The sequence below is a fragment of the Scyliorhinus canicula genome, chromosome 3 (assembly GCF_902713615.1).
Source record: "Scyliorhinus canicula chromosome 3, sScyCan1.1, whole genome shotgun sequence".
NCBI lineage: Eukaryota > Metazoa > Chordata > Chondrichthyes > Carcharhiniformes > Scyliorhinidae > Scyliorhinus > Scyliorhinus canicula.
In genome coordinates, this window is record NC_052148.1 from 43,640,381 (window position 1) to 43,668,292 (window position 27,912).

The 27,912-nt window shown below is 41.3% G+C and overlaps 1 protein-coding gene across 1 annotated transcript in view; it reads left to right on the forward strand.

Moving 5' to 3' along the window:
- Positions 1-27,912, forward strand: part of c3h18orf25 (chromosome 3 C18orf25 homolog) — a 128,756-nt gene that overhangs the window by 89,907 nt on the left and 10,937 nt on the right. Inside the window, 1 exon segment of the mRNA XM_038793386.1 lies at positions 21,494-21,670. Within this exon segment, the coding sequence (XP_038649314.1) occupies positions 21,494-21,670 (177 nt within the window).

Here is a 27,912-nt window from a genome sequence, read left to right on the forward strand (position 1 = left end):
ATGCAATCAACAGTATAGCAGAAATGAAAGATTTTTTTGTGGGACTGCATTTTTTTGTGGGACCTGATCTTGTTCAAACGCTGATACCCTTGTTTCTAATTTTTGTTGCTCTTTCCGTTGAGAGCTGTGACCTCAATAAGCCTTCAAAGTAGTTGGGCTATTACCTTGGAGCTGTCTGTTGAGTTTTATAACCGGTGTCTTCTGTTGAGCTGAGGTGTATTCCTCCTATTTTCTTCATTGTGTCATCTTAACGCTTTTGATCAGTGTTAGGGATTAATCCTTTGCATAACATCCTGAAATGTTTCAGACTATGTTTGGTTGGAAGTGAACTAATCCTGATTAACCAGATTTAATTGTCATTCTGAAACAGATCTTTACACAGGCAGGTTTCATGATTGAGCTCAGTCGTATAGGAAGGCAAATTTTTGAAGTTTCGATAATAAAAGCAGCCTTATAGATTACACCACCACCTCCCACAAGCATGATATTCATGTGTCACATAGCAGGGGTAGGAGTTGAGACATCTTTCACAAGGTAGTGCATGTGAACCATTGACATCTTTCAGAAGGTGCTGCATGTGAACCATTGACATTTTGCAACTGTGAACTCTGGCTTTCTATTACTGTGACTGAACAGGATACAGTAAAAATAAGAACCAGGAAGGAACCAAAAGCAAATATTCATTCATTGTAGAAAGAACAGAGCCAAAACATGTCAAAAAATATTTTTTTAAACAACATCTGCTATTGCATCTGGCACATATCATTCATAAAAATTCTGACGGTTCTTTGAAATGAAGCACTGTAGGAAGATTTTTTTGGCGTTTCATTTCAATATTGCCTCGGCCCATCATCTTGTCCTTTTTTCTCTAATTAATCTTCTTTATTTTCTCAAGGAAACCAATTTATTAATATTGTTTTTGCAGCCCATCTCTTGACTTCTAACTGTGAAATCAGTAAGAAGTCTTACAACACCAGGTTAAAGTCCAACAGATTTGTTTCGAATCACTAGCTTTCGGAGCGCAGCTCCTTCCTCAGGTGAATGAAGAGGTGGGTTCCAGAAACACACACCATACTGTGAAATCAACAGTATGTAAGTCACTAAAATAGCATTTTAGATGATCATGTAAATGGTATCTGCATACAATTTTCACTTCTAAATTCCTACAAAATCTTTTAATACATTTATTCTTGAAATACTCCCTTGAGAAAACAGGATGGTGACCATTTAGGGCACCATGTTTTCATTTGAAGGGAATCTGATTCCCATGAAGTGACAGAGAGCTGTACATATTGATTCAAAGCACAGTGCTCTTGACCTTTACAAAGCTATTGTAAATGAATGCCAAAAGTTAGCAAGGTTAATAAAAATGCCACCATGAGCTGCACCACAAACGTATCCAAAAGTGAATGGGCTTTGTTCCCCATGCCCGCTAACCCTAGATAAGAGCATTTTAATGCTGTCTCCAAACACCATGGTCCTTTCCCTTGTAGTGATCTGCACTAAAGCAGTACCTTTCTTAAGCTCAGCGCCGTGTTGTTTGGTAACACTGAAGATGCAGGACCACAGCTACAGAAATAACCAGATGTGCCTATACTATCTGAAGACTGGAAATATTTGCCAAACATGTGTTAAAGGGTAGGTGCTGAAGTATTTATATTTGCATGTCTGTACTACTGATGGATGTTGCATGTCATTAAGTGTCTGTTCTATGTATTAATTGCCTTTGTATAAATAGTGACTGCAAAAGAAATCTATAACTCAGTTGGTCAATGTCCATTTGCTTAGTTCTGCATCAAGACTGGATGTGATTATATGTTGGACTACATAATAGTTTGCAACACAACAACATAGATAGATTGCTTTACTTTTCTAAAGTTAAGAGTTAAATAGCTCAAACAAATAGTTTGGTCGAGATAATTGAGTAACTAGAGATTTTGTGCATGATTGGCACTTGGGTTGCAGTAAGAATGAAAGAGAATGCTACATGGAAATTATGCTTGGATCAGGTATGCATATTTTTTACCAGCTTGATCATGATAATCAAATTTTTCTTCCTATTTATGCAAGGTTCATATTTTGTGATGCATTGCACATTACCACACTTTTGGCGAATTTTATTTATGGTTATTTTCTGTTGATTAAAAGATCTTCATATTGAAAATGCCTAACATTTTTCTCAGTGAAATAAATTTGATCTGTTTATTTTCCTGAGTTGACTCCTGTTGCTAAGTGCATGTGTGCCAGCATTAGATGAGGATAGGTTCAGAAGCTGCTGTGCTACTTGACTATGATTGAATAGCCTGCAAACAACTGTCCAGGCTCACAAACGGAGAATGACCACTGTTGTGAGGTATCAAAGCTGCTAGTACTATTGAAACTGGATCTCCTCAGGGGAGTCATTTCATTGGTATGAAATGAGAAGGGGAAAGAAAAGCTGATTCTAAGCATGCATTCAGCATGGTATTGTTTGGTACACTGCACAAAATATTTTCTTTTCATTCTGATCAAGTTTTTCAGCCCATAGTAATTATGTTGAATAAAATTGCATGTTTGTGTTTGTAGCCTTTGGCAAACCATCTGTTAATACCAAATATAGTCTGTTGCAATGCTGTACCATTCCCATTCCCTCACCTTTGCTGATGAGATTGTTTTAAAATCTAATTGCTTGATTTTGTTCTGTTAGCTCTGTGCCGATCAGTACAGTCCTGCTGTTTGTAAACTCATCTTCTCTCCAAACAAAAAGTATCTTCTGACCTATATTACAGGCACAAGTAAGGCTGATTAATAATGTGAAAATGATATCCATGTCATTTGAAATAAACCCTTAGATCTAAACTATATATTTATGAAAAGCTGATAACAATTTTAGATAGTTATTCCTTTGACAACCTTCAGAAGTATCAGCAAAAAAGGTACAGAATGTAGTCAGATAAATGTGGACAGTATTATATGATCTGGTGTGACTAGGATCTGATAGTTTAATAAAGCAGCCACCGGGTTAAGTATTAACCTGCAAAATTCTTCAAACACAAGCCAGTGGCACGCTGCGGTAAGAATGGGAAGGAGTCCCTGTTGATGCAGAGTGGGGCCCCTCAAGCTACAATTAAAAGAAAATGTTGCCACAGTCCCAGAAGAACATAGGTTGTTCTTCCTTTTGAGAACTGACTAGTGGTTATTTAACCTGAGGATCACCACACAAAGTTGAAACGTTGGGACCTTCATTAATAACCTCATCCTGTACGGGAATTGAACCTGCACTGTTGGCATTCCTCTGCATCACAAACGAGCCAACTGAGCTAACCGACTGTGTCCTCAAGCTATAAGGCTCTGGCGGTAGACTAACAACCTGTTCCAAGAAAAACCATGCTCTGGGAACAGGTGAAAGTCTGCCCTGTGAAGAGAAACAGCAACTCTATTTGATCAGCATGATGCAAAAGCACTGTACTTAAATTGGGGGTTTCCCTTTATCGATTTATTAATGCAATGAACGTCATGTTGGACGTTAATCCACTAATTTACATATATGGTAAATTGATGCCTCCTAGTTCATAACAATCATTAATAGCTATGTTAAACATTGTCAGCAGTACTTGCCCACCAAGTAATGTTGGGTGTGCAATCTGCCTTTGTGTTTTTGTGTAAACACCTTCGAGCCCAAGTATTTTAATTAGTACATAAGATAATAAAATGCATCCATTAAGTACATTAAACAATTCAGGTGTGAATGGGTATGCGCTGCGGCAAATCAGATGGGTATAAAGTAAGCTAATTTGTAAAAGAAAAGAAGTGAGAAGCTGATTGTGCTTTTAAAACTGGGTTTTCTTGTGTTTCCATTCCCTATTACCCTTCATCCCGAGACACACACCACCAAATGCACACGTGGGAAATCTTCTCTCCAGCTTTCTCCCATTGCTACTGGTCATTGATTTACTGGGATGTATGACAGTGTTCCTTGCATGTCTCCATTTGTTTCTTTGTCTTCCTCTCTCCCACTGCCATTTTCCAGAAGGCCACCTGGCAACTTCACCTGATCGAGAGTGAGAAAGTAAATGTTCACATGGCGCAATATATTGCTGCTCCAACATACTGTTGTCCAATTTTCAAATTTCCCATATTATAAGTTTGGAAAGAAAAAATAGCGAAGATCATTTAACTATCAGACATTTTTAATAATAGAAAGAAAACTCCATTGAGGTGAGGAGGTATTAACAATTTTAACGGGCCTAACCGTGTATAAATTTCCAGAGCCTGTGATGTATCCCAGGTTGCTGTGAGAGGCAAGGGAGGGGGTTGCAGCGACTCTAAGAAAAATGTTCAAATCTTCTCTGGCCACAGGAGAGGTGCCCGAGGGCAAGAGGACAGCTAACGTGGGGCCATTATTCAAGAAGTGATGTAGGGTCAAACTAGGAAATTACAGGCCAGTGAATTAACTTCAGTGATAGTAAACTGCTGGAAATTTTTTTTGAGGGACAGAATTAATGTCCACTTGGGGAGGCAAGAATTAATCAAGGACAGTCAGCATGATTTTATCAAAAGAAATCATGTCTTACAAATTTGGTTGAATTTTTTGAGGAGATGATGTATCGATGACGGTAGTGCTGTTTATCATAGATTTACAATGCAGAAGGAGGCTATTCGGCCCATCGAGTCTGCACTGGCTCTTGGAAAGAGCACCCTACTTAAGCCTACGCTGCAACTCTATCGCCGCAACCCAATAACCTCATCTAACTTTTTGGATACTAAGGGACAATTTAGTATGGTCAATCCACCTAACCGGCACATCTTTGGACTGTGGGAGGAAACTGGAGCACCCGAGGAAACGGGGAGAAAGTGCAAACTCCACACAGACAATCACCCAAAGCCGAAGATTGTTTTGTGACTGGAAGAGATCAGTGCTTGGTCCCTTGTTTGTAGTTAATTATTTAATGGCATTGATGACCTGGATGCGAATGTAGGATGCATGATAAGTGAGTTTGCAGATGACAAGTAAGTTTGCAAATTACACCAAAATTGGTGATGTTGTAAATAGTGAGGTGCAAGGCCTTAGATTACAGGACAATATACACGGGCTGGTAAGATGAGCAGAAGAGTGGTAAATGGAATTTAACCATGAAAAGTGTGAGGTAAAGGATTTTGGGAGGACTAGCAAGGCAAGGGAATATATAATGAATGGTCTGATCCAAGGAAGTAGAGAAGATCAAAGGGACCCTGGTACGCAAGTTCACAGATCTCTGAAGACAGCAGGACAGGTAGGCGAGGTGGTTAAGAAGGCCTTTATTAACCAAGGCATTCTATATAAGAGCACGGGGGTTATGCTGGAGCTGCGTAAAACGCTGGCTAAGCCACAGCTGGAATACTGTGTACTGTTCTGGTCATCGCACTGGAGAGGGTGCAGAGGGATTCACCAGGATGTTGCCTGTGCTGGAGTGTTTCAGCTATTAAGAAATACTGGATACGCTGGGATTGTTTTTCCTGGAGCAGAGAAGGCTGAGGGGGGACCTGATTGAGGTGTATAAAATTGAGTGACGTAGATAGAGGTGGATAGGAAGGTACTTTTCCCCTTAGTAAGGGGTCAATAACCAGGGGGCATAGATTTAAGCTAATGTGCAGGAGGGTTAGAGGAGATGCGAGGAAACGCTTTTTCACCCAGAGGGTGGTTGGAATCTGGAACTCAACACTGCCTGAAAGGATGGTAGAGGTATGAACCCTTACAACATTTAAGAGGTATTTAGATAAGCTCTTGAAATACCATTGCATACAAGGCCACTGACCAAGTGCTGGAAATGGAATTAGAATAATTAGGTGCTTGATGGTCGGCGCAGGTGTGATGGGTTGAAATGCCTCTTTCCGTGCTGTAAAACTCTGACTCCTCATGTTCCTAGTTTGTCATTCACATTTCAGCGCCTCAATCATTTATTTATAACTAATCAACCTTCAACTAATCCAAAAAATCCTACTATTATTATTTTTTCTAGAGCTGTCATATTTTTCTAGAGCCATGAATTTCTATCAGAATGCATTTAGCAGTGAATGAGTTAAATGGAGAGTAATATACACCCGAGAGTCACTTGCAAAACTAAACTCTCATTTCAGTTCAGTTTATCACTCTAACTGCAAGAATGAAATTTAAGCATTTGATGTATGATCTAATTGGCAAGATGATACAGCTCAAAGTCCTTTTGTGTACCCATTTGTAATATTTACCAAGGAGCTTGCAGGCATTTATGAGCGATGAGTAGAAGTCTAGACATCAGCTGGTGCTCTTTTTAACACCATACACAACAATGTCCACATTGAAGTATTGCTTACATTGTTTGAATGAACGATCCATAAATTAATAGAAAGAAGTAACCGACATTAACTATTATTTCATTCCATTGATAGCACCGAGCCCTTTTATTATTTTCCCATTGATTAATCCCTGTTTTTAGTGGTTAACAAAAGCCCCTCTCCATATGACTACAGTGTATGTGCTTATTTATTTGAGAAAAAAAAAACATTCCCAAAGCTTTCCTTACACACAATTATCTTCACTCCTAAAATAATTATAGTGTTGATTAGCAGTCCCATAAATTGTCACCCTTTTCTACACGTACATTTTTGGGTGTAACATCACACTTCGGCTGCTGCTGTGCTTGATATCCATGTATCTGCAGGGATAAAAAACAATCCCAAACTTTAAAAAATGAACCGTAAAATACAGGCAGAGAAAAAAATTAGGAGAGGAGGACAAAAGAAAACACTTTTTAAAAAGTAAGAGGAATAAACTCATAGAAAAAGAAAGGTTATCAAAATAACAAAAGGTTATCAATATCAAATATTTTAATTGACCCTTGTAAGGTACGTTTAATCTTTTCAAGTTTAAGAAACGTCATCATCTCTTTGACCCATTGCAAGTGGGAGGGTGTAGCCTCAGACACACAGTTGATAAGATACGTTGACATGTAAGCAATGTGGCAAAGGCCAAAGCACCTGGATGGTGATGGTCTGCAGCCATATCATCAGGGATTACCATAATACGGTTAATATCCAGACTTTTCGCACATGTATGAAAGGTTGGGAACACAGAGCACCAGAAAGCAGCTAGTCTTGGACGTGACTAGAACATGAAAGTGTTTCGGGAGCCAAATGATATCTCGCACAGGCAGGACAACCTCCAGAGTATATCTCTAGGTTTAGAGAGATAGAGCCGATGAAGAATGTTAATTTTGATACAGACCATGTCTAACCCACAACGAAGAAGAAGGCAGTCTGAAAAGAATTGACCGCCAGACGCTGGTATTTAAGTCCTGCTCCCAAGACGCCTTGATGTTGGCTAAAGACGGACCAAAGAGCTTTTGAATAATGTTATAAATGTGAAAAACGGCCCCTTAAACAAAAATCAATGGGATTGTCAGGAGATAAGAATATAAGACCTAGGAGCAGGAGTAGGCCATCTGGCCCCTCGAGCCTGCTCCGCCATTCAATGAGATCATGGCTGATCTTTTGTGGACTCAGCTCCACTTTCCGACCCGAACACCATAACCCTTAATCCCTTTATTCTTCAAAAAACTATCTATCTTTACCGTAAAACATTTAATGAAGGGGCCTCAACTGCTTCACTGGGCAAGGAATTCCATAGATTCACAACCCTTTGGGTGAAGAAGTTCCTCCTAAACTCAGTCCTAAATCTACTTCCCCTTATTTTGAGGCTATGTCCCCTAGTTCTGCTTTCACCCGCCAGTGGAAACCACCTGCCCGCATCTATCCTATCTATAGCGAAGGAAAAAAGCAACATGTTTACTCGCAAGACTGCCAACTTGTAGGTACCTAATAAAAAGCTAATGTTGGAATGCCATTCTTCCTTGCTAGATAATCAAAGGAAACAAAGAGGAAAAAGTCTTGAAAAGATTTCAAACTAAATCTGTACCAGAGGTGGAAAGCTGAATTGATTTTTTTAAAAACTGAAAGAACAGATTAGAATGGATAGGAAGAGAGGGAAGAATATGTTTAAATCCAAAGTGATTTTTGAATTGAGACCATATTTTAAGGGAGCTCAACACGGAGCTCTTTTATGTATAGTGATTCATACAAGCTGGTAACAGTGAACATAATAAGGAAACGGGAGAGACAGAGGCAAGAGTAATGTTCAATATTTGCCCAAACAGGGCTGTCATTGCCTAAAAATGAGTGAACTCTATATATAAGCTCATAAATATTGGGAGACCAATAATAATGCAAAACATTTGGCAAAGCAACACCGCTGTATAATTTTGGTCTTTCCAAAAGGTTTTACAAATTCAAGAGTGTTGTTTTATTCAAAATAAAAGAAGAAATCAATTGGTCAACAGATTTAAAGAAAGATTTTAAAATAAAAATAGGAATAGCCTAAAATAATTATGAAAATTTAGGTAAAATCATAATTTTGGTAGAATTGACATAACCAGCAAGCGACAGGGACAGTGCCAACTAATGGGCAAGGTCTTGATTTGTGCCTTATAGTAAAGTCTTTAAGTTTCTACTTTAAAAAGATTGTTGGATTTGTGTTGCACAGATATATTTTTTTTAAATTTAGAGTACCCAATTATTTTTTTCCAATTAAGGGGCAATTTAGTGTGGCCAATCCATCTAACCTGCACATCTCTGGGTTGCGGGGGTGAAACCCATGCAGACACGGGGAGAATGTGCAAACTTGACACAGACAGTGACCCGGGGCTGGGATCGATCCTGGGTCCTCAGCGCCGTAGGCAGCAGTGCTAACCATTGTGTCACCCTGCACAGATATTTCGAAGTAAGTAAAATTATTACAAGCCAAATTAAATGGAAAGAAGTCCAAATGCAGATTTAATCAGTAAAAGCAAACTTTTCTAAGATTTAATTTGCAGCCTGAAAATTTAGCACACTGCAACAGTGTCGAGAACAGTGGGTCAGATATGTCCAACTAAAGATAACCTACATAGAGAGACCTTATAGCATACACCACCCTTATTAATTCCAATTACGTTCTTATTAGATCAAAGCGACACAGCAAATGGTTCAATAGCAATATCAAAAAGAAATTGGGATAAAGGACAGCCCTGTCTCGTGCCTCCGTGGAGGGGGAAATAAGCAGAGTTTGAAAGATTCTTATGAGTTGATGCTACAGGTGATGAAAGTAAAATTTTAATCCCCAAAATAAAAACTTGACCACAAACAAGTGTTTCTAAAACTTAAAATGAATAGTCCTATTCTACAGTCGAGTGCTTTATTCAGCATCTACGGAAATCATAGCTTCTGGAAGAGGGGAGAGAGGCTTGGAACAAATAATTAAATAGCTACTTTAAATTGGAGAATGACTGTCGACCCTTAATAAAGCCAAGTTGATCCAGAGAGATTATATTTGGCAAAATGAACTCCAAATGCAGGGCAAGAGCTTTGGTAAGAATCTTCTTGTCCGTGTTTAGCAGGGAAATGGAGCGATAAGATCTGCACTTAAAGGGGTCCTAACCTGTTTCCAGCAACAGTGAGATATTTGCCTGATTTAAAGTGAAAGGAAGATTAAAGGAAGATTACCATGAAAATGTGAATCTGAGAAAACGAAGCGAAACAGGAGAGATAACGGGGACAAGCTTTTAAATGTTAACCATCAGGTCCTGGAGCCTTATGACTTTGTAGCGCCTTGAAGACCTGACTTATTTCTAGAGTTGAGAGGGGATTATGTAACGCAGACCTATAAGCAGTGCTCATGGTTGGTATATCAAGCTTATCAAAAAATGAATGAAAACTGGAGTTGTCGGCAGACTCTGAGGAATACAGGGTAGAATGGAAAGTTTTAAATTGATCGTTTATGCACTTTAAGTCAAATTTGGCGTGAATTTCCGTCATCACATTGAAGTCACTGATTTGCAAAGTTGGTGAGAAAGATTTTTGCTGGCTTTTCCACCATGCTCGTAAAACTGTTGTCTTGATTACAGAAAAAGGTTGCCTAGTCTGTTCGGTAAAAAGATCAATTTTGAGGGCAGCATGGTGGCGTAGTGGATTAGCCCTGCTGCCTCACAGCGCCGAGGTCCCAGGTTCGATCCTGGCTCTTGGTCACTGTACCGTGTGGAGTTTGCACATTCTCCCTGTGTTTGTGTGGGTTTTGCCCCCACAACCCAAAGATGTGCAAGGTTGGTGGATTGAACACGCTAAATTGCCCCTTAATTGGAAAAAAATGAATTGGGTGCACTAAATTTATTTTTAAAAAAAGGTAAATTTCTGCCTTTAAACTGAATCTTTCCTTATAAGGCTTAGGGGTTGAAGCCAGAACATATTGCTGGTTAATTTAGAGTATTAAGATCAACTAATTCAGATTGGCGACTCGAGCACTGCTTATTAATCCTTGCAGTGTATGAAATAAGCTTCAAATGCATTCCAAATAGTGGAGACGGTTACACCAGGGTTGTGTTGATGTCTAAAAACAAATCAATCTAGGAGGAGATAAATTTAATAAATTCTTCAACAAGAAGAACAGGATCAAAACGCCAAGTATGTTCAAAGGGCACATTTTTAGGAAAGCATAGTTTTATCAAAAGGGGGACATGATCGGATATAACAATGCTATGACATTCACTGGAGTCAAGTTTGCTATCCAAAAGAAAAAATCTATTATTGAATAAGAATGATGAACTGGAAAGAAAAAAATCTCTTGCACTAGAGAAATGGCAGCACCAAGTATCAGTAACCTTCTCAGATTGTGGAAAAGAACTAATAACAGAAGCTGATCTAGCATGAACCAGTTTTTGACCCAGGGTCAGATAATTTGTGCAAGTAAGGCAAAGAGGAGAAAAAATTGGGAAAAAGAAACTGAGCACCAAACAATTTGGTGCATACAGGTTGGTTAGAATTACTTATTTGCTAAATAAACTACCAGATACAATCACACAGTGGCCATTAGGATCTGCTATGATGTGTGAAGAGACGAATGTGATATTTTTGTGAACAAAAATTGCAACACCCCATGTCTTAGAGTGAAATTTGGAGTGAAAGGCCTGTGCCGCCCACCTCTTCCTGAGTCTGAAATAATATAAATGCACAAATGCGTCTGAAAAGCAATATCAGCCATAAGCTTCTGCAGGTGAGAACATTTCTTCACCGGGTGATTCATCCTTTTTACACTCCAACTAACAAAATTTGTTGAACATTTGGTCATATTAAATGAAACATTCTTGCATATCATTATATAAAAAGGGAAATTTATTAACTGACCAGATTGAGGCAACAAAGTTGGAACAAATGGCAAACTGACAACCCTCTACTTAAAGAGCAACCAAAGAATGAAAAACATAGGAAGATAAGGGAAAAGGAGCAAAGATAATAAGTCTCCAAAGCCGGCCCTCCTCCAAATGAAAGGTTGCACCCACCTCTTTTTCTTAAGTTAGGCACAAACATAACTATCTTAAAGATAACCCCAATAACTTTGGTCCAAAACCCCACCTGGAGCAAAATAATATTAATATCAAAGAGCCCAACAATAACATTAAAATTGTCATACTAAAACTGTTATCTCAAATTGCAATATCACATCAATGATGTAAAATAAATAGCATATAGTAATATTAAGAATTGTGACCCAAAACACAACGCCATCATGTATACAAAGAAAAGAAAGTGTTCCCTGATCGACTCAATCATCAATATTCTTGATTAAAACTATTCTTTTCACGTATGCTCCAGCATAAATGTTTGTATATTCAATTTAATATTCATAAATGAGAATTATCAGAACCGGTATGAACTATCAATAGTATAACATCGCAATGACTAATGTTATTACTGAAATATTTATATAAAATAAGGGGTAGCACAATGGGTAGCACTGTTGCTTCATGGTGCCAGGGTCCCATGTTCAATTGCTGGCTTGGTTCACTGTCTGTGCAGAGTCTGTATGTTCTTCTCGTGCTCCAGTTTCCTCCCACAAGTCCCGAAAGACGTGCTGTTTGGTAAATTTGACATTCTGAATTCTTCCTGTGTACCTGAACAGGTGCTGAAGTAGGGGATTTTCACAGTAACTTCATTGCAGTGTTAATGTAAGCCTACTTGTGACAATAAAGATTATTATTATTAATTATAATAAAAAGTAAACACATTTAAAAGAAATATATATAATATCTATCAAAAACCAAAAGTGGCAAACTGTCTCAGGATAGCAAGAATTTTTAAAAAAGCAGTCCTTCAATCTTCACAGTTGCCGTTAATATTGTAGTGCCATCAAGCATTCAATGTTAGAAATACGCTGTGGGCAGCTGTAGAAGAGCAAACAAAATACTCGAGATGAAAATGAAAACTTCCCACAGCTGAAATCCGACAGCGTCCTCCATTGCAGCTTATCAAATAGATTAGTCAGTCAACCAGGTCACCCAGTTAACCAGTTGCATGTCACGTAGTCTTTCGCCTATTCTGGATCAAGGAATATTTTCTGAACGCCCGTGCTATCTGTGATCCTTAATCTGCAGGGTAGAGCAGGCTAACCTTTGCTCCCATATAGTGCCATAGGGGACACAAAGCCAGTTCTTTTCCTAGCTACTGCCACGGTAAAATCCAGAAAAATAAAAATTCTGTTTCCTTTGTAGCCAGCTGCAGAATCTCCTACTTACCGTGATAGTAGTAGAGTTTAATGATGAAAGGGTCTTCTGCTTCTGTCTGGTCTTTGGCTTGGTCTGCAGGCTGCAATGTGCTCTGCCTAGTAGTGGCATCTCAGGCAAATGCAGCACGTCTTTCAGCAGCTGTGCCACAAATTCAATAGGCCAAGGGGCCCCACAGTTCTCCCCACCCCAGAAATCCTCAAATTGGATCTCCTTGATCTAGCTTCAATGTCTTAGATTTTTACGTCAATTTGTCGACTTTAGGTGAGAGCGGGACCCTTCGTTCTGAAGTTGCATCACCCAGTCCAAAGACTGGTTGACAGAGTGCTCGAGAATAGCAAATGTGAAGTGCAAACAGCACTGACCGAGTTAATGGAGGTCAGTAGTTCTTCTTGTAATAATCTGACCACAAAGCTTGGTAGATTAAAACATTTTGGATTAAAATTCTGACCCGAAAGAAGCTATAGTATCAAGAATTGTACTCCACGTTCGAGGATTCCATTGGATGATTTGTCAAAGTCAATGCCGTGGCTTGATGGGCCGCATCAATGTTTCTCTCCTTTGTATGAGCTGGCGCCATGATGGGCGAAAGGCCCTTGAAATTGACAAAATTAGTGTAAAGCCAGTGAAGAAAAGGGACAAACCATAATAAAGATATAGAAATTGGATGTTAAATAATCACTATCTCGGGGTCAAAATCCTGGAACTCCCTCCCTAACAGCACAGTGGGTGTACCTACACCACATGAACTGCAGCAGTTCAAGAAGGCAGCGCCTCACCACCACCTTCTCAAGGGAAATTAAGGAGGGCAACAATAGCTGGCCTTGCCAGCAAAACCCACATCTTGTAAAAATGAACTTTTAAAGAAGATTGTTTTTTTTCAAAACATATATATAAGTTGCTCCAGGCTGAAACAGAAAATACAGCACAGAGCTCGGTAAAAACCCGTCTTCACATCATGGTGCACAAGCGTCCCCCGGGATCAAAATATTTCTAAACTGATGTTCCAGAGTTATCATACCAATAAAAATACACATTATACATTTGTTCCTATGGTTTCTTGAAATTATTAAAGAATGTTCTACTTTCTTTAAAGCTTATTTCCGCCACAAAATATGTATTTTTAAAATTTGGGGTAAACCTTTCAGTTTATAAACCTTTGAGGTTTATAAATCTCTACATCTCAAATCGAGGGCACAAATTGTTTATGAAAACCAATTGGCAGCCTAAGCTTGGGATTGGTAACTATAATTTGGCTAATGCATGTGATGTAAATTTGGATCAAGTTTATATTAATGCATGATGCTAGCACATATGACATTTACGCCTTAAGGACTGATGGATTATCATAAAGGATAGTCATTAGGAACTAACCATTAGCTATTCTTTGTGTTGCTGCATTGTGAATTTGAATGATTTAGGTATTTGACTAGCAAAGTTCTAAAGTTGGAGCTGTAGGCTATAAAATAGTGTCAAAACTTCTGACTCTGAATTTTAATTTAAAGTAATAGTTTGCACTCAGTATTATGGGGCAAGTTGAAAATGTTCCAAGTGTGGATAATTTACGACAAGTACTTGTAGAGTAGACCAATCTGTGATTTATGTAATGCTTGATGGAATACAATTATTGAAGTCAGTCAAGAGAAAGGCCTTTAAGAAATGAATATTAGAGGTTGGAAAAGAAGTGTCTCGCTTAAAATTACTGACAAAGTAAATAAAGCAAGTTATCACTTCAATTTTCAGTGAGGTTTACATTATTTAAGCAGTACTGAAAATATATGTGGACCAACTGTAGTAGAATTTGTATATGAATTTCACTGCAGCCTTGAATAAAAATGCAAATTGATAGCAGGTGTAAGTGTTCCCTCAGTTGCAGACTCTGGATCCGAAACTTGTTTCCTGACGTTTTACACACCAAAATAACCTGGTCTCCTTATTTCAGAGAATGTCCCTAAAAACTGAGCTGGAATCTATTAAACCCATCTGTTTATTAAAAAACAAATCTTGAACCTAAATATAGTCGTTGTCACCTCAAAAATGTTCCCCAGTTATACTCGAGCAGTGACTTCTTCCTTCTTATTGTGTTTGTGACCATTTCCAGATGTGTTTTTTTTTCTGACCCTGACCGTCTGCACAGTGTTCTTATTAGATTCTGTCCTTTGACTTATTTCAGGAAATTACAGGCCAGTCAGTCCAACCTCAGTGGTGGGAAACTATTGGAAGAAATTCTGAGCAGCAGAATTAATCTGCATTTGGAGAGAGAGGGACTAATCAAGAAGAGTCAGTATGGTTTTGTTAAGGGAAGGTCATATCTGACCAGCTTGATTCAATTTCTCGAAGAGGTGACCAGGTGTGTAGATGAGAGCAATGCATTCGACATAGTCTACTTGGCTTTTGATAGGGTCCACATAGGAAGCTGATAGAGAACATAGGAGCCCATGGGATCGAAGAAAATTTAGCACATTGGATCCAGAATTGGCTGAGTTACAGGAATCCGAGATTAATGACTGGGGGTGCTTTTCTGACTGAATGTCTGTGGCCAGTGAAGTCCAGCAGGGATCAATGTTGGGGCCGTTGCTGTTTGTGGTTTATATAAATGATTTAGACTTGAATGTAGGAGGGTTTACCAGTAAGTTCACAGATAATACAAATATTAGTGGGACGGTAAATAGTGAGGAAGATAGCCTTAGATTTCAGGAGGATATAGACAGGCTGGTCAGCGCAAATGGAATGCACTCCGTATGAGGTGATGCACCTGGGCAGGACAAACAAGGCAAGGGAATACATGATGAACAGCAGGTTTGTGAGAAGCACTGAGGATCAGAGGTACCTTGGTTTGCATGTACACCGGTCACTTAAAGCAGCAGAGCAGGTGGGTACAGTGGTTAGAAAGGCATATTATTATATGCCTTCCTTGTATCTGCCTTATATGCCTTTAATAGCCAAGGCATAACGTTTAAGAGCAAGGGAGGTTATGCTGGAACTGTATAACTGCATGTTGAATAGGGCACAGTTAGAGGTATTGTGTGCAGTTCTGGAGTCCATATCATGGATCTGATAGCACTGCAAAGGGTGCAGAATGATTTAACATGATGTTGCCTGGGCTGGAGAATTTTGTTATGGAGAGTGATTGGATAGACTGGAGTTGGTTTCCTTGGAGCAGAGAAGACTGAGGGGGAACATGATTGAGATGTATGAAATTACGACGGACATAGAGTAGACAGGAAGAAACTTTATCCCTTGGTGAAGGGATTAATGAGTAGAGAGCATAGATTTAAGGTAAGGGGCAGGAGCTTTAGAGGGAATTTGAGGAAAAATGTTTTCACCCAGAGGGAGGGTGATGGGAGTTTGGAATTCACTGACTTAAAAGGTGGTGGAGGCAGAGACCCTCATAACATTTAAGAAGTATTCAGATGTGCACTTGCGATGCCAAGGCATACATGGCTATGGGCCAAGTGCTGGAAAATGGGAATAGTATATTTAGGTGTTTGTTTATGAATGGCACAGAGCGTTGGGCCAAAGGGCCTTTCTGTGTTGTGGACCTCTATGACTCGATTCCACTTCCTTGATATGTTGGCCAAAGTGCACTGACTTCAGATGAGTGCAGGCTTTGACATTAGTTCTTTTCTCCTTTCCCATTGAGTTCAGTATTTTGTTGTAAGCATTAAGCTTGTGTTTTGCTACAGATGTGTATGATGAAGATTTATGTCCTTGCCATACAGTGACTTTTCCAACTTCAAATGTGCTTTTCTAGTTGGAGAGGTTCGGAGATTGCAGAGAGATCAGCTTGGTCACCTCAGAGTGATAGGTTGAGGCATCTCTTCAGGTCATCACTTTGAGAGTGGTCAGATAGAAAAAGGGAAAGATAAAGGACTAACTTCAGAATAAAATTGCCCTGTATTATATTGTGTCCGCACAAATGCAGATTTGTGGGCTCAGGAACTAGACTTGTGTCTTAACTGAATTTGTGTCCAAGTGTTTCCTGCCAACACTGATAAGATTGTTTTCTAAAATATTTTTGAGAGCTGTTAAGATCAGCTGTACCACGAGTCTCCTTATCATGACAAAGTTCCAGCTATGCATTGAAAATACCTTCCATTGAAGGCAGCACGGCGGCGCAGTGGTTAGCACTGCTGCCTCACATCCGAGGTCTCGGGTTCGATCCCGGCTCTGGGTCACTATCCGTGTAGAGTTTGCACATTCTCCCTGTGTTGCCATGGGTTTTGCTCCACAAGCCAAAGATGTGCAGGATAGGTGGATTGGCCACGCTAAATTGCCCCTTAATTGGAAAAAATTAATTGGATACTCTAAATTTATTAAGAAAATACCCTCCATTGTGTTGTGTGGCACTATCACCATGCTAAATGGCATAGATTTTAAACTGATCTAGCACCTCAACTGGGCATTCATGAGGCATTGTAGGCCATAAGCAGCAGCAGAATTGTATACAACCAAAACATGTAATCTTATGGCCTGGCATATTCCCCACTCTACCATTATCACCAACCCTGATTTAATGAAGAGTGCAGGAGGACACGCTAGGTGCAGCAGCAGGCCCACCTAAAAATGAGGTGTCGATTTGGTGAACCTGCAACACAGGGCTACTTGCGTGCCCTAAACTCCGCAGTCCTGCCACATCCAGTCGTGAATGGTGGTAGACAAATAATCAACTCACAAGAGGAGGATGATCCACAAATGTCGCCGTCCTCTATGATGGGGGAAGCCCAGCACCATTGTGTAAAAAGCAAGGTTCAAACATCTTCAGCCAGAAGTGCTGAGTGGACCATCCATCTCTGCATCCGGAGGTCTCCAGCATCACCGATGCAAGCCTTCAACCAGATCAATTAATTGCACATGATGTCAAGAAACAGGTGAAGGCAATGGGTACTGCCAAGGTTCTGGGTTCTGCCAACATTTCAGTGATGGTAGTGAAGACTTGTATCCCAAACAGGTTGTGCCCTTAGCTAAACTGTTCCAGTATAGCTACAACTCTAGCATCTACCCAACAGCGTAGAAAACTGCCTGTGTATGTCTTATCCGCAAAATAACAGTACAAATCCAACCCAGTCAATTACCTGCTGTCGATCATCGGCAAAAAGCTAGAAGTGGTTGTCGACAAAGCTATTAAGTGCCACTTACTCCGCAATAACTTGCTCACTGACTCTCAGTTTGGGTTCTGCCAGGGCCACTCAGGTCCTGACTTAATTACAATTTGGTCCAACATAGACAAAAGAGCTGAACTTCAGAGGTGAGGTGAGAATGACTGCCCTTGACATCAAAGTACCATTTGATGAATGTGACATCAAGGAGCCCCAACAGAACTGGAGTCGGTGGGAATCCGGAGGAAAACTCTGCACTGGTTGGAGGCATACCTGCACCTCCTGACTCTGCAAATCGTGTCTACCATCTACAAGGCCCAAGTCAGAAGTGTGATGGAATACTCTCCATTTGCCTGAATGAGTACAAATCCAAAAACACTCGAGCTCGACACCATCCAGGTTAGTTTGATTGGCACCTCATCCACCACCTTCAACTCCCCTCCCTCCACCGCCAAAACACAGTAGCAACAGTGTATTCCATCTACAGCAGGGTTTTTCAAACTCAGGGTCGTGACCCACGGGTGGGTGTCAGGAGGGCCATGACACCCTTGGATCGGTCGCAAAATTCCCGATCGTGGGAGAAGTGCCCAATGAATGTGCCGGCTTTTAAGAATACCAACTGCGATTGGCTTTTAAGTTGAGAATGCTGGCCTCGACCAAACTTTTAAAAAGAAACTGTAATCTTCCCGCCAGAAGCGGCGGCAGAGAGCAGGTCACTGGCATCACACACCCTGTACGTCTGCTTTGGCACAAAATCACAGAGGAGAGATTCCTCCACTTTGTAGCTGTCTGCAAGCAAGCAACAAGACTGTGTGAAGAACTGAAGATGGGTCTTTTTGTAATAAGGATGAGAGGGCCAGAGACACACAACAGGTCAGGATCTCTCAACTGAATCTGCTGGAGAGAACTTCTTAGGAGAGTCCACAGCGGGACGAAGTAGTGCTGGTGTGAGCTGTATGCAGAAGTCCAGTGCCTCTGATGAACAGCCAACAAAGAAAACACTGAAATCGGGACACGGCTTTATAAAAATAATTTCTTGAGATGTGGCTTTGTTTTTATTTATTAAATTTAGAGTACCCAATTCATATTTCCAATTAAGGGACAATTTAGCGTGGCTAATCCACCTACCTTGCACATCTTTGGGTTGTGGGGGTGAAACCCACGCAAACACTGGGAGAATGTGCAAACTCCACTCGGACAGTGACCCAGAGCCGGGATCAAACCTGGGACCTCGGCACCGTGAGGCAGCACGGCTAACCCACTGCGCCACCGTGCTGCCCCGAGATATGGCTTTGTTAAATGTGCCACAGCAAATTAGAATGCAAATCCCATGTGTGTTTTATATACAGGGAAGAACTGGTAAATTAAAATTTAAAACCCTCAAAACTTCAAGGCATTTGAAGACTAAGCATGGCGAGTTCAAGGACGAAGCTTTTTTTTCAAAGGATGCAGTAAGAAATTCGTCGGCTGAAATCCTCAGCAGAAATGCAACATTGAATAACAAAGCAAGTGAGATTGTCAGAAGCAAACAGGCTCACCTGTAAGTGAGGTGTAGGTTGCGAAGATCAGCCAGCGTGGATCCCGAAGGTCAGCCAGTTGGTAAAAGTGGATCCCAGGGGGAAACAAATTGAAAAACACTGATCTACAAGATGTTCTGCAGCAACTTATTAAGATTCCTTCGACAGAACCTTCCAAATCTACGACCTCTGCCATCTAGAAGGATAAGGGTAGCAGATACATGGAACCACAGCTTGCAAGTTCCCCTCCAAGCAGCACACCTGACATGGAGTTATATTGCTGATCTTTCACTGCTACCGAGTCAAAATTCTGGAACTCCCTCCCTAACTGCACCATGAGTGTACCTACAACACATTGACTACAGCGGTTCAAGAATGTGACTCATCACCACCATCTCAAAGTCACTTGGGGCTGAGCAATAAAAATACTGGCTTAGCCAGCAACACCCACATCCCATGAAAAGATTTTTAAAAAGCCAAGCATTCAGCCCTGGCTGTAAATAACGTATAAAATCCATACACCTGTGTTCCACACTCAGCTGGCCTTTTGGCTTTATAAAAGCAATTTGGCCTGAGATTTAGACTCCAAAATAAACAGTGTTTTGTAATGTTTCATGTTACCTTATGAGAAACGTGCTTTGTGGCACAGGTTGGTTCTCTCTTCAAGTCCTAACTTCCTCCTTTTTTCCCACCCCGCAAGTGTTATTGTAATGTGCATTATGACTAAGAACCAGGGCTGGCTTGCCTGTTAGAGTTTGAGTTCATGGTCTTGGTCAGAATTCTACCTGGGTTCCTTGCATGGGAGTGCCAACTAATGCTGCTCTCAATGCTGGTTCCTAACTTTTGAAGCTAGTGTATGGCAAGTCATACCAAAATGGTGGGTATGCTAATCAATAACAACCAAATGTTCCTTTTTTTTATTTTTTATTTTTTTTAATAAATTTAGCGTACCCAATTATTTTTTCCAATTATGGGGCAATTTAGTGTGGCCAATCCACCTAGCCTGCACATCTTTTGGGTTGTGGGGGCGAAACCCACGCAGACACGGGGAGAATGTGCAAACTCCACACGGACAGTGACCCAGGGCCGGGATTCGAACCCGGGTCCTCAGCGCCGTAGGCAACAATGCTAACCACTGTGCCACCGTGCTGCCCTTCAACCAAATGTTCCTTGATGCTTTTCCTTTACGTCTTTTTTATATGATAGCATATTAAATAAACCTCACACCAATCATAGAATAGAATCATTACAGTGCAGGAGGAAGCCATTCGGCCTATCGAGTCTGCACTGACCCTCTGAAAGAGTACCATACCTAGGCCCACGCCCCCACCCTATCGCCGTAACCTCATAACCCCACCTAACCTTAGGACACAAAGAAGCAATTTAGCATGGCCTATCCACTTAACCTATACACTTTTGGACTGTGGGCGTAAACTGGAGCACCCGGAGGAAACCCACCCAGACACTGGGAGAAAGTGCAAACTCCACACAGACTGGAATCGCAAGGCTGGAATTGAACCCGGGTCCCTGGTGCTGTGAGGCAGCAGTGTGAACCACTGTGCCGATCACAAGAGTAACTGAGGTGAAATAGTGGTTTGAAATTGAGGGAAGATAGTGAGGACTTGGTGGGGCATTATACAATTGCTCAAAGTCCCAAAGTGGGGCCTGTGCTGATTTAACTAGGATGGGGTATGGATGATGTGTGTGTGAGCGAGAGGATTGCAAAAATAGGACTACAAATGATGAAGGCAGCTTATGTATATAGTTCTCGGGAATAGTGTGCCTGTTATCCTGCCCATTGTAACTGCATTTTGCCCTGCCCTTTCATACTGCCATTCTTGGTCATTGGTTGTATGTGTGCGCGTCTAGCTGCAGTTCCTGATCCGACCACATCGATAGTGCTGTCCACATTTAATGTTTTATTTTCAGATTATCAGCAACATGTTTGGGAGTTACTGATGAATTTGCAAAGTGCATTGAGCCTGAAAGCTTGTTTTTCCCCTTCCCCCAATAATGCATTTGAATTTTAAAAAAAATACTGTGCAGCTATCTCTTTGTTCGAGAAGCTACATTGCTTGTGCACTCCTGCTACTGTACTGTTTTTAATAAAGCAAGAGATACAGCAGACCAAGAAATTGAGGAATAGTAGATGCTTGTCACTATGGAAATTATTATAAAACCTGAATTATTTTAGTTAACTAAGTTATCACAATTTCTTCCTCCTCTTCCACCTCCTATCCTCCTTCCCTTCTGTTCATGTGAATGAATCATCCATTGTGTTGTGTGTTCTCAGATGGACCTCCAGTGATAGCACACTATGATATTTCTGACACTAACTCCGACCCGGATGTTCTGAACGTCGACAATCTTCTTGCAGCTGCTGCTGTTCAGGAGCAATTCTCTTTTGGACATCATGAGTTCAAGGTGAACACTGTTAGGAACCGAGGGCTGCTGGAACAATGTGTGGCAGGTCAGTCTAATGAGAAATGCACTTGCCTGTGTTCTAGGTAGTAATTTTGATGTTATAATTATCTAACATTATAATGAGTGTTAACTGTATTAATTTATTCTGAGCTATTTATTCTGGATTGCATCAGCAGTTTTGGTGACAATAGTCTGTGATACGGCAGCACGGTAGCATTGTGGATAGCACAATTGCTTCACAGCTCCAGGGTCCCAGGTTCGATTCTGGCTTGGGTCACTGTCTGTGCGGAGTCTGCACATCCTCCCCGTGTGTGCGTGGGTTTCCTCCGGGTGCTCCGGTTTCCTCCCACAGTCCAAAGATGTGCAGGTTAGGTGGATTGGCCATGATAAATTGCCCTTAGTTTCCAAAATTGCCCTTAGTGTTGGGTGGGGTTACTGGGTTATGGGGATAGGGTGGAGGTGTGGACCTTGGGTCGGGTGCTCTTTCCAAGAGCCGGTGCAGACTCGATGGGCCGAGTGCCCTCCTTCTACACTGTAAATTCTATGATATAAAAAGGGCAACAAAGTACATAGGTCCATTGTTGCTACTCTATACACTAATCCCCTCCCCTTCCTGGAAAAGATAAAACAACCTGTGGTTAATTTTGGAAATCTAAGACATTCTTATGGTGCTATTTCTAATCATTTTAGCCACACATGTATCCTGTAATACAGGGATAGTGTCATTGCCTTGAGAAATGAAACCTGTTCGAAAACTCTGAAGAAGAGTCCTACGGACTCCAGACGTTAACTCTGTTTCTCTCTCCATGGGTGCTGCCAGACCTAATGAGTTTTCCCAGCATTTTCTCTTTGTATTTCAGATTTCCAGCATCCACAATATGTTGCTTTCATTATAACTGTTGGAAAGTGTCTTTATAGGTCATCAGCATTTATTAATCTACAAACCTAAATCTACCATGATAAATCCCATAAAGAACGAATGTGTCTGTTGATTATTCTGACCTATCTCAACTGACAAATCCTTGCTGTCTCGGGCGCAATTGCATTTTTTCAATTAACATTGAGGATTTCTAATGCTGGCTTCAACTGTTTTTATATTTTTTTTGGTTAAGCATCTGGCTGAACAGGTCCAAGGTGATCCTCCACGTGAACCTTCTCTTCCCCTCTTCATCCAATCCCATCAAGATGTTCTTCCAGTCCTTTCTATCATGCTTATCTAGCGTCCCCTTGAGCATAGCTATGCGATTCACCTCAACTATGCCCACTGGTAATGAGTTCCCTTGATCCTACTTTCTTGGCAGTCAAACCTTTTATGCATAGAGAAGTTAAGCTGAAAGGGTATTTTGATATGGATTTTCCCATTTAGTCTTTACTTTAACTTCAGTTCCCTTTTGTTTATTATATTTTCAGGCGTCCATAGCGTACAGTTGAAGATGAATAGGCCACCGTACTTTCTGTTTGCACCGATGATTTAATTAGCTTCTGCAATGATTAATTGAGCCATCAATAGCTATAAAAAATGAATCCTCTGTATTGTTGATCCTTACCCATTCATCCTGCTGCTGAAATTGTGAGGGTGTGGCATCAACTTTAGGAGAGGAAGGAAAGAACAATAAAGCTTACAGATTAAGGTCATTGACATGATTCACAGAATGAAGCTGCAAAGCAACAAAACTAACGTTCAACATTGATTTGTTTTTTGTTGCAGCGGCACGGTGGTACAGTGGTTAGCACTGCTGCCTCACAGCTCCTGGGTTCCAGGTTCAGTTCCGGCCTCGGATGATTGTCTATGTGGAGTTTGCACTTTCTCCCTGTGTCTGGGTGGGTTTCCTCCGGGTGCTCCAGTTTCCTCCCACTGTCCAAAGATGTGCAGGTTAGGTGGATTGGCCATGCTAAATTGCCCCTTAGTGTCCAAAAGGTTAGGTAGTGTTGCTAGGTTACAGGGGTATGGTGGAGGCATGGGCTTAAGTAGGGTGCTCTTTCCGAGGACTGGGGCAGACTTGATGGGCCGAATGGCCTCCTGAACTGTAAATTCTATGATTTAGACTTTTAATTGCAGATTTTTATTGAATTCAAATTTCACCATCTGCAATGGCCAGATTCAAACCCAGGTCCCCAGAGCATGACTCTGTGTCTCTAGATTAGTAGTCCAGTGACAATACCACAACACCAGCCTCCCCAATTCAGAGCCCGCCCCGCCATTCAACATGGCCATGGCTGAGCCACAATCTCAGCACCACTTCAGCACTTGCCTCATATCCCGTGACACCATTATTTAGAAATCTCTATTTTCTATGACTTGTCCTTGCTCATTGATCATGCTTTCATTGAAAGGAACCTTTAATATTAGTGAGGGTGTAAATGGTGGACTGCCTATTTTATGCCCCCAGACATTGCCAGTTACACCGATGTTTGAGCAAAGAGGGGAAGCAGTTATAATATAAACCATGAACATATTTTAATGGCATATGAAATGATCTAGAACTTGGTAATCTAACTTATGGTGTCATATGTATTTCATTAGCCCAAAAGATTGCTTGTGATTTGGTAGTTTGTTGAGTTTTTTTGTCTGTGTCGTCTTTTGGCTGATAGAAGAGGCAGGGGCAGCTTGCAGACTTCAGTTACTGTCAGCTATTAACTATTGGAAGGTACAAGAATGGGCCATGTGACTTGCTCCTTTATTTACTAAATCATCACTTGGGAAATTTTGTATAATTTGTGTAAACCACTCTTTTTTTTCTTTCTTCTTGGTGTCCCTGTCTTGAGAGACAATGGGTGCACGCCAGCAGTTTGGCAGCATCTGGCTCTCTTGCAATGTCATCTCATGTCTTGCCAGCTGCTTTGTCTCATCTTTACTCCTCTTTTCACTCCATCCTTCACTGCTATTCACCAGCTATGGATGATCGCTGGAAATCTGCTCCCAGCGCTTGTGGTCCATGCCATAGGACGCCATGTCACGTTTGTAGACGTCACTGAGGCGAAGGGGTGGGCGGCAAGTGGGTCTGGTGCTGATGGCGAGTTTTTTGTACAAAACATGTGGCTCACATGTACAAGCCATCTCAAGCACCAGTGGCGCAATATGGAGTATATGCTGGGGATTTTAGCTCCCTCGATGACTTCTGTGTTGGAGGTGCGGTCCTGCCACATGATGCTGAGGATTCATCAGAGGCAGTGAAGGTGGAATATGTTGAGCTGTCATTCTTGGCTGACGTACATTTCCCAGGCCTCACTACCGTAAAGCAGGATTCTGCAGATGCAAGCTTGAAACACTCAAACTTTTGCGTTCCATGTGACACACCATTTTCTCATATCCATTTGATGAGTCTGCGCATAGCAGCAGGTGCCTTTCCAATGTGCCTGTTGATTTCTGCATTGAGAGACAGGTTGCTGGTAATGATTAAACCCAAGAAATGGATGGAGAATTTCTAACATCTTATCCTGTATGTTTTCTTGAGACTGATGGTTAAGCCAAATTGGTTAGAAGCAGCCGCAGGCCTGCCACTAAGCCTCTGCAGATACTCCTCCGTGTGAACTATTAATGCAACATCATCAGCATAGAGGAGTTCCCTGGTGAGAACTTTCTATTCTTTTGCCTTTGCTCTAAGATGGGCAAGGTTGAACAGGCTGCCATCTGATCTTGTGTGAAGGAAAATTTCTTCTGGAGATTAAATGCATGAGAGAGCAGCAGTGAGAAGAAAACCCCCGAACAGTGTGGGTGTGAGGACACAGCCCTGTTTCACACTGCTCAAGATGGGGAATGGGGCTGGTGAGACACCATTGTCCTGGACTGTGCTTTTCACATTGTCATGGAGCAAAGTGACGATGTGGAGTCAGCACATTTTCTCTGTGTCTGCGTGGGTTTCCTCCGGGTGCTCCGGTTTCCTCCCACAAGTCTCGAAAACGTGCTTGTTAAGTGAATTGGACGTTTTGAATTTTCTCTCACTGTCCGAACAGGTGCCGGAGAGTGGCAACTAGGGGTTTTTCACAGTAACTTCATTACAGTGTTAATGTAAGCCTACTTGTGATACTAATAAAGATTACTACTAATAAAGATTACAACTATCAGAGTCTCTGCTGTGGAAGCTGCGTATGACTGGAACACTGTGTCTAAAGGATCTCCTGATGATGATGAGGTCTGTTTGGTGCCACCAACTTGACCGTTGATGTCTCCATGAAACCTGGCAACAGGGTTTGGTTTGAAAGAACGAGTTGGAAATGCAGAAGCTGTGGTAAACAACTCCAGCAGTCATTGCCCGTTCTCGTTCACCCTTCCAATGTTACCCAAAGCAGGAAGGCCATGAGTCATGGTCAGCCCCAACTCTGGCATTAAAGTCCCCCAGCAGGAACAGATGTTCAGTGTTAGTGATGCTGCTGATGTTGTGGAGTTTCTCATAGAATTGGCCTGTAACTTCAGGTGAGGAATAGAAAACTGGTCCAGGAGCGGCAGACAGTCAAATGGGTAGTATGCGTTCTGAGCCATTTGTGGGTGGCTGTACCATACTGAGCAAGGAGTTTCTGATAGCAAACCCACTCCATGGTGTCTTCCCTCTTTTGTGTCTCTAACCTGCCAATAAAAAATGTAATCTTGTTCCCTTAGTGATCCACTTGCAGGGAGATATGTCTCTTGAAATGCTGTATTGTCCACATTAAGGAATCAGCTCATTGTTGATGATGGCGGTCCTCCAAGAGTTGTCAATGTATGTGAGATCTTCTGACCGGTCTGGAAGCATTTTTCTGATATTCCAGCTTGCAAATTGAAGGGCTGGTACCTTATTTTCTTTCTTTGTCATTTGCTTGGTGAAGGGTTACAGACCACTTATCAGGCAATGACCCTAAACTCCAAGCACCTATTGGAGCAGGTGGACTGTGGTGGGACGGAACCTTATTGACTGGGGGCTGCCCAATTTGATCTCTCCCACCGTCTATGGCAGCCCATAGCGCCCATTCTTGCACCAACAAAACTGGGCTTATAACTTGTAACTCCTGCCTACTGTGTTGTTTTGGTCGCTGTGAGGTGACTATAGAGCATGCCTAGGTGGAATATATAGGGGTTTTGGGCTGCCCAAATGTCAGAACCTCCCTCTTGGCCTTGCTGGTGGGTCCAAAGGAGTGCAGAGCACATGGTTTGGCATCAGTTTGGCTGCCAGAACATGCCAAAAACATCGCAAGACTGCCTTACTGGGCTTCACTCTGGATTTTCTTTAGGATTTACTCCTTTAGCCGTAGTCCCTCCTGAAACACCCACAAGGCAGTGGTGCTTCTATCCCTAAGCGGGAGCCCTGACCGGAGCCAGCTGAGCCTGGGTCTCGCAAAGGCGGGTTAGCTCCATTTCACAGGCACTACCCACTACCAAACCATATTACTCCATTTAAAAAAAGTAATTTATTCCACTCTCAAAGTTACAAAGCCCTTAATCCATCTCATTGCTTGCTCCAAAAAACAATTTCAAATTGAATCCAATTCATGGTCTCCACAATAGAGACGTTCAAGAGCCAAGCTGATCAGGAAAGGCATTACACCTCATCTTGGCTTGATCTGACACTTGATCATTACCCCATTTTTAGACAGCGCATTGAAACCCAATGAGCTGCCTTGTTAAGCTAACCTCGCCCACAGCGTGCAAGCTACTACACTGTAGTAGTACCAACCTCTTTGTCAATTTTGATAATTATGGACAGTATAATAAATCCAAGTGTGATTTTTGCGCCTCTGAAACTATTACAGTAGTATTTTAAAACTTTCTGGAAAGTATTCTATTACACTGTGTTGTGGAGAAGTGAGTGTTCATGCAGTGAATGGAGATGCCAAACATCTTTTGTCAGGAACGAAGGAAGAACCACCCTTGGGTTGCTTTGCATAATTTCTGTTAACTGGTTGTGGAGTGCTGGGTGGAATTCTGAATAAATGAAAACCTGTATTTCCATTGTATAGCGCCTTATCATTATCTCAAGACATCTTTACTTGATTCACAAACCAAACTCATTTTGATTGAAATTATTGTTGTTTATTGCATAAAACAGTAGTCATGCATCAAGCTCTCAGAAACTGCAATGATATGAATAACTGGTAAATCTATCTTGGTGATGATTGAGAAAGGAAAGTTGGCCTGTGGCCTGTAATCTAGGAGATCTTTTGGACTGCTCCAAATAGTACTGCAGGTGCTTTAACATTCACCTATGTCGGCAGATGGAATCTTAATTTAAAGGTTAATTTGAAAGATGATCATCTAGCACATCCTAGAACTGCACTGAAATGTCACCCGAGGTTAAGAACTCCCAAGTTCTGGAG